Consider the following 14,371-nt stretch of genomic DNA (forward strand, 5'->3'; position numbering starts at 1 on the left):
GCACAAATAAAGCCAACACTCAGCCACTCAATTTATAACTCTTGACACAACAAATAGGTCGCTAAATATCACACATATAAAGTTTTAGGAAACTAATAAAGAATAACAAAGGCGATACAGAAAGTAAACATAACATCAATTAGCATGCTTAATATTAATCATTGTAAATTAATAGGATTTATTTGAACAAATAGTTGTAACATTGCACAATCGATGCACCTGGAGGCTCTACTTGTAACAAAACATGAATTGGGTTGGTAAAACATAAATGCCTGTTTGACAGAGAATCTTACTTTTTTTTTTTTTGAGGAAAAGCCCTTAGGCGACAGAGAATCTTACTTGTGCTTGCTGGGTAGCCCTGAAAAAAAGCATAGCCCTGCTACATGCTACCAGATAACCTTTGTAACAAAATGAATTCGTGTACACTAATTAAAGAGGTATCAGTATCACTCACCTTTAGACAATTCTATACATTAGAAAGGAGAAAAGCAAAGTCGTTTTTATTATCTACATGAGTTCGCGACAATATGTTTCTATACAAGGTATCCTAGACTTCAATTATACCAATGCAAAAGCCTTCTGACATTGTCTTTTATATCATCCCTTCTTAGCTTAGCGATGGCACGTTTCTCTAATTTTCTTATCCATTCTTTTGACAAATTAAAATGCTGGCCAATTTCCTCCAGTGATCTACATGTTCCATCACTAAGGCCATATCTTTGTGCTATTATTTGTTTTTCTCTTGGATTTAACTCCTCCAATATAAATAGAAGCTCCTCATTCAATATTTTTCTATTTATGGAACTACGCCCTTCTAGAGATTTATCAGGAATGATATCCTGCAATTATGAGAAAAATGGTTCAGAAAAAGTTGAATTTAGAGTAGCTAGTCTAATATCAAATTAGGCGCATCATGAAAACAAAACCCGGAAAACTTAGTAGAGCGAAAGCTATTTGTTGTAATCCTCAGAATTTCATAAACAATACAATGTAAGTTTCTATCAGATTAGTGAGCATGGTCTTTCTGGGTCAAACCAGGTGGCACCAGACTTGGGAACGTAAAATTATTTTGGCTTATGGTATTTTGTGGATGCTTAACTCATAAAAAAGTTGGATTTTGTAATCTAATTTGTTTTACTTTTTTTTTATACACACTTTTGCTTCACGCCAAATTCTTTTTCCAACAAATAGAAAGACCGTGCAAATTTCATAATGTAACATGCATGGATGGTTAACTTCTCATCTGAAAATTAATAAAGAAAAGGGTGGTACCTTCAATGAAATGCTCGAACCATGTTTAAAAGGTCTCTCCAAAGACCTAATTGACCGAGAACACCTCCTAGCTAATCTAACTTTGGCCAAAGTAAAACCGGTAAATTTAGCTGTCTCTTCATCACTTGGATACCTCCCTAAATTGAAATGTAGTTCCCTCTGCGCCTTTTCTATCTTTTGAACCATACACTCTGCCCTTACCTTGAAAATGATAAAGCTGGAATTAAAAATGATTTGCTTGTATATTTTACAATTGCATCACATGGAAAACGTTTCACTCTTTGAATAAGTCTTATTTTATTTTTATTTTACAAAATTTCAGCAAAATTCAAGTCAAGCAAGAACAGATGGTGGTTCACGTCTGCACGGACAGGTTATGGAATGATGTGATACAATGTCAAATACAGCAGGCAAATCAAATGTTGTTGGCTTAACCTTGCAATTTATTTTGTTTGGGTGTTACTTCATAGAACCCTGAAAAGGTCAATTTATTTTTCCAGACAGTGCTAAATATAGGCTAGGAGTGACAAAAAAAGAACCACTTTGATTTTTCAGCCGGTTGTATCACAAAAAATTAAACACTCATAATAGGTACTTACTGACAATCTGAATATTCTAGAATTCTGAGCTATAAATTCAAAAATAGCCTTTCTGATCCAATGTCGAATATAAGTTGAGAATCTGTATCCCTTCTTGCTGTCAAATTTCTCAGCACCTTTCAACACACCCAAATTCCCAGCCTACAAGAAGAAAAGATGAAGCAGTCTTCAATATCTCTTTCAAAACTATTTTCATCATTTTGACATAATTATGTTACAACTGTACCGTAACTTATAAGTGGGTGAAGAAATTATGTTAAAGAGTAAAAAACTGCAATAGTTTTTTTTTTTTTTTTTTTTTTTGTACTAACCATTGGTCTAACAGAGAACGTTTGATAAACAACAAAAATTTAAAATGTTTTTCCAATAGAATAAAGATAACCTGTACTAAATCGTCAGGGCCAATTCCCAATCCTCGATATTTCTTGACAAGGAATATCACCAGTGGTTGTGTACACTGTACAAGCTGATCTCTACAATATTGACCATGTATCAGTAGTTGACTCAGGGTTCCTGTATCAGTTTTAGCTGCCTTTGCCCAGTCAGCATAGCTAACAGGTTGACCTGTCTCCTTTTCTATCACCTCACGAATCCTCTCAAGTTCAGAAGCTACCTAGAAAAGTAAACTCTCTTTTGTTAACCCAAACAAATTGCAACATGTACTGATTACCAAGGCCGGTCCAATTTGGGAGAGTACTATTGAGTTCATGACAATCAGTTCAGTAGTGGTATGTATAAGCTGGTATATACCACTACAGACAGTATGATAACTCTTGTTTTCAGCAGTATAAAAAAATGGTAGAATAACCTATTACCTTAACGCCCTCTGAAAATTCACATTCTTCTTTAGCAGTACAGTGATTTCTACTTCTCCACCCAAATGAGAGAATCCGCTGACGGCACTTTTGCAATTTTTTAAAATTTGTATGTGGTGTGGAAGCAAATGGCTCAGTCTCAGTCACTCTCTTATGTGATGCTTTAATTCTCTTTAATTTTCTCTCTTGACTCCTTCCGCTCCGAACAATGACTACTTTGTCCTTTGGTTTCTCCACTGGTACCTCTAATTGTAGGAAATCAGGTTTTAGAGGTGTTGATACAAGATTTTGAGAGAGACAGTCATGATATAATTTCAGGGGTCCTAGCTGCTTTATCTGTAGTACAATATCTCTCTCCAAAAGTTCCAATTCTTTATTGGCTAAAATTCCTTCTATTTCATTGAGGTTTTCCATCAACAAGCCTGATTGAATTGAACCAGAGGTGCTTTCCTCATGTAGAGAGTTACTGTAAAAGTTTGCCTGAAATCAGAGCAATTTATTTCTCAGTTTTTTTGGGGTACAGTTAAAATAAGAAGGAAATCAAATTCATGAATTACCTTTGATTTTATTGCATCAGTAGATGAACAAGAAGACTCTTTTACACTGCCAAGATGAAGTTTCTTGGATTCCTCTGGCAACAGTAAGGCCGTGGTTCTTGACTTGGTATTTCCATCTAAGAAGCATTTCATCAAACGTGTTATGTGCATGTACTTACCCTTACCAAAGAAAAGGAGAGAAGAAGTTAGAATCAAAGACCACTCACAGAGAGAAATAGTGGAAAAGAGCTGGTCGTGTGGCTTGGGTAACTGACTGGTGGGTCCATGAGAGGCGCACGCACAGCACTTTGGTACTACAGCCATGAATTACGAAGCTATCTCTACCTTTCGTCTCTAGATACGAATCGGGTCAGGGAAAAGATACTTGCCATGCTCTTACTCTTTTGCAGTATTGCTTTGTGACCGCGCAGGAAGATATTTTAGGAGTCCTTTCATTCACGCGTGAAACTTTGAGCATGATATATGAGATACAGGAATTTAAATTAGTCGCTCTTAATATCTTTTTCTTATTGAATTCAATAATTATATAAGTTTCTTTACTACAATCAATAAGTTGCCGTGGTGTAGTGGTTATCACGTCAGTCTTACACACTGAAGGTCCCCAGTTCGATCCTGGGCGGCAGCAATTTCTTTTTTCAAATTGTTTTTATACGATTTTTTTCTTTTATTTTTTGCAAATTTCAAGTTAACATTGTTTTTCACTTTTCAGTAACCAAATCTGCTCCTCAGTTTGTGTGCTAAAATTAATCATATAAAATAGAAAGCTAAGGAGCAGATTTTCTATAATTTCGTTTTACTAGGAGCCGACCCGACCTGATTCCGGGATCCGTATCCTCCCAGGTACCTGACTCAACACAATTGAAACGGACAGCTCAGATTTACTCTCAGCCGGTCAGGATTATTTGTGCTTTGAGATGCTTGCCAATTCATTTTCGGACCATCCGATTCAATTCTACTCAGTCAGGTAACCTGAGGGGATACGAATTCCCTGATTAGTAGGGCATTTTCAGCTGGTTGGATCCACATGTTTATCTTCATGGGCCCAGATCCCCTGTTTGGATCCAAACAGTCCGAGTATTCGGAGTTTTGACCAAGTCGACTCAAATTAGAATTACACAATTTCTTTAATATTTGTGAAGATTTTGATCGGACTCCATTTTCAATCTTCTCGCATATATCTTGTTAGTCATTTAGTTTTCTTTTGATTCATTTTGCACAGTGGGAAGTTTTGCTTTTAAACAACCGGCCTCCTCTTGTTATCAACCGACTCTTCCTTACTTCCAGTTTGTACTCCACTTTTTCAATCAAAGGCATGTATAGCCTTTTTTGGTCGATTAAAGTTAACAGCAGACCTAAATAACTTACCGGGAAATTGGAAGCGGAGCAGCCAAGGATAGCTGAAATGACTTGTACCTGATTTGAGTCTACATTAATTGGAATCCAGGTGCTTTTGTCAAAGTTAGGGCTTGTTCGGCATTTTACTGTTTACTGTGGGAATAAAAAATTTGCTCAGAGTTAAGTTTTTATTCCCACAGTGAACAGTAAAATTCAGTTCAAAATTTTTGATTCCCACACCCATTCCTATTCCCTAGTGGGCTGCCGAACGAGCCCTTAATGTGCAAGCCAGAAATCGATGTAAATAGGCGTAGCATGATTTTAAGGGATACTATCGTAGTGTTATCAGTTTTGGAAATGAGGACCGTATCATGTGCATACTGATGCACTATGATCGACTTCCTTAGCTTTCTTGTTAGTTGAGCACCTCAATCATTTTCTGAAAAACATCAACTGCAATATCAAACAGCATGGAAGTAAAGGATCCCCTGCCGGAATCCCTTCTTGTGCTTAAAAAAACCAGAATGACCTCCGTTCATCACAATTCTTGACGAGGCCGTGCACAGCAGATCCTCTATCCATTTACTCCATTTAAACCTCTTAACTTTATATACATCTGTAAAAAATCTTCTTACGGAATTGTAAACTTGTAACATTTAGTGTTATGTATATAAGATTCCTTTTGAAATATCCTACATAGCAAATTGTCACACTCTTTTTTTTTCAGCAACACATTTACACCACTTATTATTTCTTTTACTCTCTATTTATCATGAAAATATTACTCTTCAGGCTGGAAGCGTGACAAGCGTCCAATAACAAGGCAAATTACTGCTGGATCAAGAGATATTTTTGTATCGGTACGGAGAAATTGGAATTTACAGGCCGCATTTAGAAGAAGCATTTGCTGATTTAAATCTTTTATTATCACTCAGTACTTAATTTCATAAAAACTTTTGGGCCTATGTTTTCCAACGAAAGCCCAACTAATCTATAAGGCCGCTTAAGCCCAACTAAACATACCCGACATACACTGCCGTAAAATATGGCGGTTGCGGGCAGCCTCGCTGCCTAATTTAAAATTTATTATGAGATGATTCGAACTATATTTTGATTTGTTATAATCTGTGTAAACAGATCTGAAATTTAACAATGGCTTGTGGCAGTATGTAAGTTAATGATGGGGGTCCACCAGTCAACCTCACGCGCCTAGCCGCAATCATGTCCGTAGACGTTTAATTTGTTTTAAAGATAATTCCATAGAATATTAGAATTCCACGGAATGTAAATAACAAGAGATATTAATATTATTTATGGTGTATGTTATTGTTATGTTTGATTTTGAATGACTGTTATTTTAAGTGGCGAAACATACTGTAATTGAATGGGATGGGGGGGGGGGGGGGGGGGCTAACCACCCCTATCAATTGAAAATTTTCATTTGTGTCCTTTAAAATTTTGAAATTTTATAAAAATTAATACTATTAGCCCCTCATAAAATATAATTAAAAATTATTTAATAGATTTCGCTAATTTCCAATCATAAATGAGGTATAAATTGATTAGAAACACGAACAGGTGTACAAAAACTCAATGTAAATGCATTTCACTTGATTTTTTTTGCATAACATTTTTGGTATATGCTTGATTTTAGTACTGATAAATTTATGCACATCTAAAAGACATAAATTAAAGTTCATTTGATGAATTTGATTATTTTAGGAACATAAATAAGATGAAAATTGATTAAAAATTAATAGCTATACAAAATGCACCGTATACATTTTAATTAAATTTTTATACATAATATTTAATACATTATTTAATTTAACACTTATAGATTTATATAAATATAAACATAATTTTTTTTCATTTCATACAACCACATAAAATAAATATAAAAAACATAATTTTTTTTTCTCATTTCCTAACCTAAATTGCCTTTTACCCCCCAACGTGAAATCGAGTTCGGATCTTCTGAATTAATTGAAATCTTTTGTTACATCCGAACCGTCAAATCAAAATACAAGCTAATTCGAATTGTAATGAAATGTACGAGATTTCTTTAATATTCATAATAAAACCGATCTAAAATTTTAGAATTTTAAGTTATTGTATTATTTGAATTCCATGAAATCTAGTTGATTTTTGTGCTGATGAGGGCACTCAGGCCATATCCGTCAGGTATTTGAGTCCGTATCCCCCCGGTACCTGAGGTGCAATTAATAAAAATGGACGGCTCAGATTAATTTCATCCAGGCTAAACTCAATCTGATAGCTGTTGGGCTATAGGGTCTGCTTTGAGATTAATGCCAAGTAAAATGAATGGTCCAGATACACCACTTGCACCTCAGGTACCTGGGGCGATGCGGATTCTAGCTATTTCATGGGAAATCAATGGCCCAATTCGGCCGCACTCAATCCTGTGCGGCTGTGCCTATGAAAAATATAGGGTTGGTTTTGAGTTCTGCCAGGTTAAATGAACGGTCCGGATCTATTTATTGCACCTCAGTTACACTGGCTGTGAAATTATAAATCTGAATTGCCACGTGTGAGGCCCTTATCTAGTTTATTCGAAATTAGTTGCTTACTCCTGGTTCACCGTGCTACAATTTGCATTCATTTACTAACAACTTAACAAGTTTCCCCTCCAAGAGAGATTTGAAAACCATGTCTATTCACAGTTATCGCTCAGTTCACCTGCACCAGGGTACATCTTCCGTACAATGAGATACACCGCGATACTACAAAAGGCAACAACAAAGATGATGTCTACAAAGATTTTCCTAATTTCTTTGAGGAAAACCCGTAGCCCGAAGGCTCTGCGGAAGCATTTTCTTATTTATTTCCACAGTTCTACTTTTTTTTTGAAGTTAACTAGGCAGTGGCTGCCGGGAATTGCATTAAAGTTGAAAAGAGCAATACAGAGTTTACCTGTACAGATCCCCCACTGAACCAGACCAAAACAAAATACACCCATCACATTCGCATCCTCAGAACAAGCCTATCTACCATGTACTGTAAAAAAACTACATACCACATCTTGAACTAAATTAAGTCAAACTTGAGATATTATTCTTATTTACACACCATTTCTTCCACATTTGTTGATTGTCTCACATATGTAATGAATTGGACAAATATGTGAGTTTTTATAATTTTCAAGGATACATATGTAATTATTTATTTTGAAGGGATAAATACATACTACTTAAACTTCTTGAGAGATATACATGAAATTCCCTCTTTTTTGATAGTAATTAATATATAATTGAAATTATAAGTCTAGTAGGCAATAATAATAAATTTTGTTTGTCTACAAAAAATATATCTATGAGATGAGATTATTTTTATCTGTTCTTCCTAAATAATGTAATATTTGATGAAAAAATCAAGTCAAATTCATTTTTTCTCACATTAGTGCGCTGGATGTTCTCCCACATCTACATCTCTCAGTGAATGCACTTTTAAAACTTTTAAATAAGTATTAATTGCATATTTTTTTTCATACCAATATAATTGTCATTTATTTTAGCTATCTATTTATTAACAATAAATTTGCAAAATTTTCAGAAATTAGGTTCAAAAATTGTATGACATAATGACATTAAGTCCACAGGCCATTTTTATTAATAACCCAAAAAAAAAAGTTTTTTACAAAAGTAACCCCAAAATCTGAGTTTTTCCAAATATAACCAAACCGCCAGGGACATGGGCGGTCTGCTAGGGACCAGACCGCCAGCGTTCTGGGCGGTCCACTTTTTTTTTTTTTTAGATCTGATTTTTTTTTTCTTAATATTTTCATTTGTGAAGTTTTAGTTTTTTTTTTCTTAGAGTATTTGTCAAAAAATAAAACATTTGATATATTTATAAGTGATGTCGTAACTCTTTATAACTTTCAATTGATTTGTCAGTTGGATATCACGAGTCTAAAGATAACACTAATTAAGGACTTGGCCTTGATTCAAAAAATTTCAAGCTCTGACAGCTTGTTGATCTTCTTCTCTATATTTATGGTACTAAAACAATAGTTTAGAGATACCGAGGCATGTGCAGCCGGACAGGGAGCTCAAAGGCAAAGCAGCTGCTAGGTTCAGTCCCTCGGGGAAGAAGCATAAGAAATGATTGCAGTTTTTTTATAATGTATTTATTATGATTGCAGTTTTTTTATGATGTATTTTGGACTGTAGTATTATTATGATTGCAGTTTTATTTTATATTTCATGTTGGTTTTTATGTTTTTTCTGCTTTACATCGAAACGGTCTTCTGAAATTACAACGTATCTGTTTCGTCAAATTATAACTAATCAAGTGTTAAAACTAAGCAATTCCATCGAAACGGTCTTATACCTGTAGCAATCGCCTCAAAATCGCCCAAAATTATCCAAAATTGAAACAGTCTGCTATTTTTTTGGCAAATCAAATCAAACTGACAAATCAAATCAAATCAAATCAAATAATAAGTTCATCTTTCACGACGTCAGAACAATAAGTTCACAAATACAATTAAAGTTCAACGATACAACTGAAGTTCACAAATATTCATAATTAGTTCACCTAAGCAAAATAATAAGTTCATCTTTCACGACGTTGGAATAGACCCAATAGACGAGAAGATTTTCTGGTGCCAGCTGCAGGAGCAACAGTACTTGTAGACCCTTAGCTACTAGATGATTGGGTCGCAGGAGGTGGTTGTGTTCTACCAGTTGCTAGATGATTGGCTACTAGATGTAATTCCAAAATATAACAGGTTGTGGAGAGTACCGAATATTCTGAAGCAACTGGTAGAACACAACCAGCGGTGGCAAGTACCGAATATTCTGAAGCAACTGGTAGAACACAACCACCTCCTGCAACCCAATCATCTAGTAGCCAAGGGTCTACAAGTACTGTTGCTCCTGCAGCTGGCACCAGAAAATCTTCTCGTCTATTGGGTCTATTCCGACGTCGTGAAAGATGAACTTATTATTTTGCTTAGGTGAACTAAGTTATGAATATTTGTGAACTTCAGTTGTATCGTTGAACTTTAATTGTATTTGTGAACTTATTGTTCCGACGTCGTGAAAGATGAACTTATTATTTGATTTGATTTGATGTGATTTGATTTGATTTGTCAGTTTGATTTGATTTGCCAAAAAAATAGCAGACTGTTTCAATTTTGGATAATTTTGGGCGATTTTGAGGCGATTGCTACAGGTATAAGACCGTTTCGATGGAATTGCTTAGTTTTAACACTTGATTAGTTATAATTTGACGAAACAGATACGTTGTAATTTCAGAAGACCGTTTCGATGTAAAGCAGAAAAAACATAAAAACCAACATGAAATATAAAATAAAACTGCAATCATAATAATACTACGGTCCAAAATACATCATAAAAAAACTGCAATCATAATAAATACATTATAAAAAAACTGCAATCATTTCTTATGCTTCTTCCCCGAGGGACTGAACCTAGCAGCTGCTTTGCCTTTGAGCTCCCTGTCCGGCTGCACACGCCTCGGTATCTCTAAACTATTGTTTTAGTACCATAAATATAGAGAAGAAGATCAACAAGCTGTCAGAGCTTGAAATTTTTTGAATCAAGGCCAAGTCCTTAATTAGTGTTATCTTTAGACTCGTGATATCCAACTGACAAATCAATTGAAAGTTATAAAGAGTTACGACATCACTTATAAATATATCAAATGTTTTATTTTTTGACAAATACTCTAAGAAAAAAAAACTAAAACTTCACAAATGAAAATATTAAGAAAAAAAATCAGATCTAAAAAAAAAAAAAAGCGGACCGCCCAGAACGCTGGCGGTCTGGTCCCTAGCAGACCGCCCATGTCCCTGGCGGTCCGCTATAGAAGTGGACCGCCAGCGTCCCTGGCGGTTTGGTTATATTTGGAAAAACTCAGATTTTGGGGTTACTTTTGTAAAAAACTTTTTTTTTTGGGTTATTAATAAAAATGGCCGTAAGTCCACAAATTTACTTGATACATAATTTTGATACAAAATTACAAATTTGCTTAATACATAATTTTCATAACTCATAACTCATAACAATGTGTTAGTCTAAAATGTTGACTGGTCTATTTATTATCGAGTCCGGCTAGTATAACATTAGTGTCATATGACACTAACTTCAAAATCAATTAAATAGACTTCAAATGACTAATTCAAACCATTCAAACCGATTTACTTTATGAGTGATGCGTTTACATACAATTTTTTTTTATATTTTTGAGTTATTTTAGTATCAAATCAAGCGGTAAAAATATTGAAAAAAATGAATATATTAAAATTAACTTAAAAACTCACACATTTGACCGCTTGACTTGATACTAAATAAATTTGAAAAATTATAAATTTTGATGTAAACGCACAACTAATGAAGTAGATCGGATTGAACGGTTTGAATTCACCGTTTGAAGATGATTCGATAGGTTTTGAAGTTAGTATTATATAGACTAAAATGACACTAATGTTATAATAGCCATACTCTTTATTATCATAATAACTTCACATATAAAACAATGTCTTTTCATTTTATACAAACTCATTAATTATAAGGCCCTGTCTGGATGGTATGGGTTCCCGTCGTTTGTCCAAAACCGTTCCCAACTGTAATTCAGTAGGAAAAATTTCGCAATCTCAGACAGCATTATGTAGTTCCCATCTTCATTGGTTATTCCCTCTCTTCTTTTCATTGGTCCTAATATGTGCCAAACCTGTTGCCTACAATAACAAATACGCTGAAACAATGATTGGTGATCAAGATCTTATAATATGTGTACCTAGCTAGTATCTTCATTTTATCCTTTGTGGGACTAACTAACTTCAGTTAGTCGGGTCCGAAACTGAACTCTACAAGTTTGCTTGATGTTTGCTTGATAAACTTGCATATATTAAATTTATTTTATTGAAGCTGAGACTAACTAACTTTAGTTCACGAGTTAGTGCACAATTTTTTTAATTACATCAATTTTATAAATTTTATAAATATATTATATTTTTTATTTTTAAATTACGTCAACTTTAGTCTCACTTAAGATCAGTGAACAATCTTTTATTATTATTACATCAATTTATAAATATTTATTTTAATTTTTTTCTTAATTTAAAACAATATTTTCTACAAATTTAAATATAAATTTAAATAGGTAAGATTCTATATTTTTTTTTATTTCCGAGCTCATATTGATTTTCCTGATCGAATTCCAAATATATATTTATTTCTTATTTTGAATAGGTAGAAATTTAAATAGAAATTCTTAATTTAAAATAATATTTTCTACAAATTTAAATAGGTAAGATTCTATATTTTTTTTATTTCCAAATTGATTTTCCTATTTGAATTCCAAATATAGATTTATTTCTTATTTTAAATAGGTAGAAATTTAAATAGAAATATATAATTTTGAAATAAATTAAGATTTTCTACAACTAATTTTACAATACAACGAATATTTATTTTAACATATTTTCATAATTAATTCTGTCCGTATGTATTCATGAATTCTCACTTTTTTTTAAAAATGAATTTTCATTTCCCATCAAATTCAATTCCGTATAATTATGTGACAAACCACCATGCCTTACAATCTGTGTCTTGATCGCCAAGTTGTCCTCTACCCATATTCCCATCCCCCACGTCCGAAGTCTTATCCAATTATTCTCGGAATTAATTATTTACTCTAGGTTTACCGTATCCATAGTTTGCCTTCATATACTGAGTCACTGACAAACTTCCTATTTAATAGAGGTCCACAGACCACGTCTACACACAACCCGCAGTTTCAATTGCATTGGGGGACCGGCGGACCGCTTCCATACAATAGGATAGGCTACGCCACAAAAACAGCAAACATGGCGTTTGATTTCTAAAGGAGCTCCACGTGGCCGTCTAATAATTGGTTGCCGTTTATTCTCCGCGTCTGTCGAACATTCCAAATTCCAATTCATCTCTTGACAAAAATATCGGGACCTTTGATCTATTATGGCAGAATACAATGTTAACCTTGACGCGGTGAAGTAAAAAAAATGATGACGTCACGGCGTATAAAGATGACTAAATGCGGTTCTTTTTGACACCAGTACGCAATATCTTCATATTTGTTTTATTTTAACACATACTACACCTTTTTGTGAATACAAAGAATAATAATTTGCCAACCGTGCACATGTTCACTATTAGATTGTCCACATTTGAATTCCTCAGCAAGCTAGTAAGTTAACTATAATAAAATTTGCTACAATTACCTGAGCTTATCCGGTATAAATTATATATAATTAGCTTTTACATATGTAATACAATTTATTAGATTCCTTGTACTTAGACTTGTAAATTAGGCTTAATTCTAATTCTCATACAATTGACTACATATATCATGCAACCAAAATAAGTAAAAGAAATGAATAAATAGCAAGCGGCGTCGGTTTTCATTTCTCCAATTCAATTTGCAAGACGGCGCTGAATGTCTCCGGTCTATTGCTCCACATATATTTACATATTTCAAGGAATTTAAAGAATCTGTGACATTTTTTATTAAATCTTTTCCCTCTCAAAATGCGATCAAATCAAACCCTAGTTAACCCCCCATTTACGTCCACCCATTCCGCCATGTCCGATCTCAGTCCCAATCGCCTCTACCAAGCGACACCATGTCCGATGGCGATGCCTCTGTACGATTGCAACTCGGAGTATTCAGTGCAGCGGATACCTTGCCCCGAATTTCAGAATTCTGTGGCTATGATGCGCTATTATGGTGAGTTGATGAGGAGATTCAAGTCGAAGCCTCTGAAGGAGGTTGATTCCCATACTGGCATGGCTAGCGGGCACTCACGTGACAATTTCATGATGTATCAGTTCAAGGTACAGCGGTGTGCCACCAATCGGGGCCACCACGACTGGACCGGCTGTGACTATTTGCACCCAGGCGAGAAGGCGAGACGGCGAGACCCACGGACGTACTCGTACACTGGCAAACCGTGCGCAGATTTTAGAAAACGGGGTCAATGTGAGAATGGCGACAGGTGTCAGTTTGCGCATGGTGTTTTCGAAACGTGGCTCCATCCTGACAAGTACAAGACACAGATGTGCCGGGATCAGGGAAATTGTCAAAGGAAGGTTTGTTTTTTTGCACACTCGGAAATGGAATTGAGAGATGGTGATGGTGTAAAGGAGGGCAAGAGCGATATGATATCACCCAAGTCGGTTTTAAGCATGAATCAGTCGCTGCCTCAGTCGCCATCTCAGCTTCGAACCGATAATGATACAAAAGTTCTTGATAGATGGAGGGAGTGTAAAGAAATTGGTGGTCAAAATATTGCAAATGGTGCCTTAGTTCAAGATTCAAATTGCAATATCAATAATTTAAATGAAACATTTGAGGAGCTAAATGTGGATTGGGTTGACGAGCTTTTGAATTGAATTCTTGCTGTGATTTTTGAAGTGAATATTTAGGTTTTTAGACAGTGGTGCAATGTACAGGAGTAATCATTACCGTGGTACCATTGTAGGTTGCACATTGTATTTACATAGAACCATCTTATTTTTTGGTTCATGTAAATTATCTAAATAAATTTCATCAACTGATTAGTACCTTAATTTAGTTATTTGAAGGTTTGTGTTTTATCGTTGAACAATATATAATTTTGTGAAATCTATTATTTATTTTGAAGTCTTTATTTTCACAATGTTTTGTTCCATTCTCTCTTTGTCCCTTTGTTTGTTTATACCAGTGTTGTAAATAACGGTATGCAGTTGTCGGACGGACAGGGTACTGCCAAATAATTAATTGAAAA

At 34.6% G+C, this 14,371-nt stretch overlaps 2 protein-coding genes and 1 non-coding gene across 6 annotated transcripts; 2 read left to right on the top strand and 1 right to left on the bottom strand.

The window, feature by feature from the left end:
- Positions 1-476: 476 nt before the first annotated feature.
- SIGC (RNApolymerase sigma-subunit C) lies at positions 477-3,705 on the bottom strand. Of its 4 annotated transcripts, XM_078312216.1 has the most exons (8): positions 3,623-3,705; positions 3,450-3,567; positions 3,244-3,359; positions 2,687-3,166; positions 2,254-2,484; positions 1,872-2,012; positions 1,273-1,473; positions 477-839 (listed from the first exon to the last, which is right to left on the bottom strand). In XM_078312216.1, the coding sequence occupies exons 2-8, from the start codon at positions 3,544-3,546 to the stop codon at positions 555-557; spliced, it is 1,551 nt and encodes a 516-aa protein (XP_078168342.1). In that variant the 5' UTR covers positions 3,547-3,567; positions 3,623-3,705; the 3' UTR covers positions 477-554. The 4 variants fall into 4 exon arrangements, with proteins under 4 accessions (XP_078168342.1, XP_078168341.1, XP_078168344.1 ...); XM_078312215.1 differs by lacking the exon at positions 3,623-3,705 and having other exon boundaries at positions 3,450-3,616; XM_078312218.1 differs by lacking the exons at positions 2,687-3,166; positions 3,623-3,705 and having other exon boundaries at positions 3,450-3,616.
- A 90-nt stretch (positions 3,706-3,795) lies between these two features.
- TRNAV-UAC (transfer RNA valine (anticodon UAC)) lies at positions 3,796-3,868 on the top strand. The gene has a single exon. It is a non-coding gene; the product is annotated as a tRNA-Val (tRNA).
- A 9,319-nt stretch (positions 3,869-13,187) lies between these two features.
- LOC144563002 (zinc finger CCCH domain-containing protein 37-like) lies at positions 13,188-13,997 on the top strand. The gene has a single exon (XM_078312375.1). It carries the CDS (start codon positions 13,188-13,190, stop codon positions 13,995-13,997), a length of 810 nt encoding a protein of 269 aa, XP_078168501.1.
- Positions 13,998-14,371: the final 374 nt, after the last annotated feature.

This window comes from Carex rostrata, chromosome 12 (assembly GCF_964058835.1).
Source record: "Carex rostrata chromosome 12, lpCarRost1.2, whole genome shotgun sequence".
Lineage (NCBI taxonomy): Eukaryota > Viridiplantae > Streptophyta > Magnoliopsida > Poales > Cyperaceae > Carex > Carex rostrata.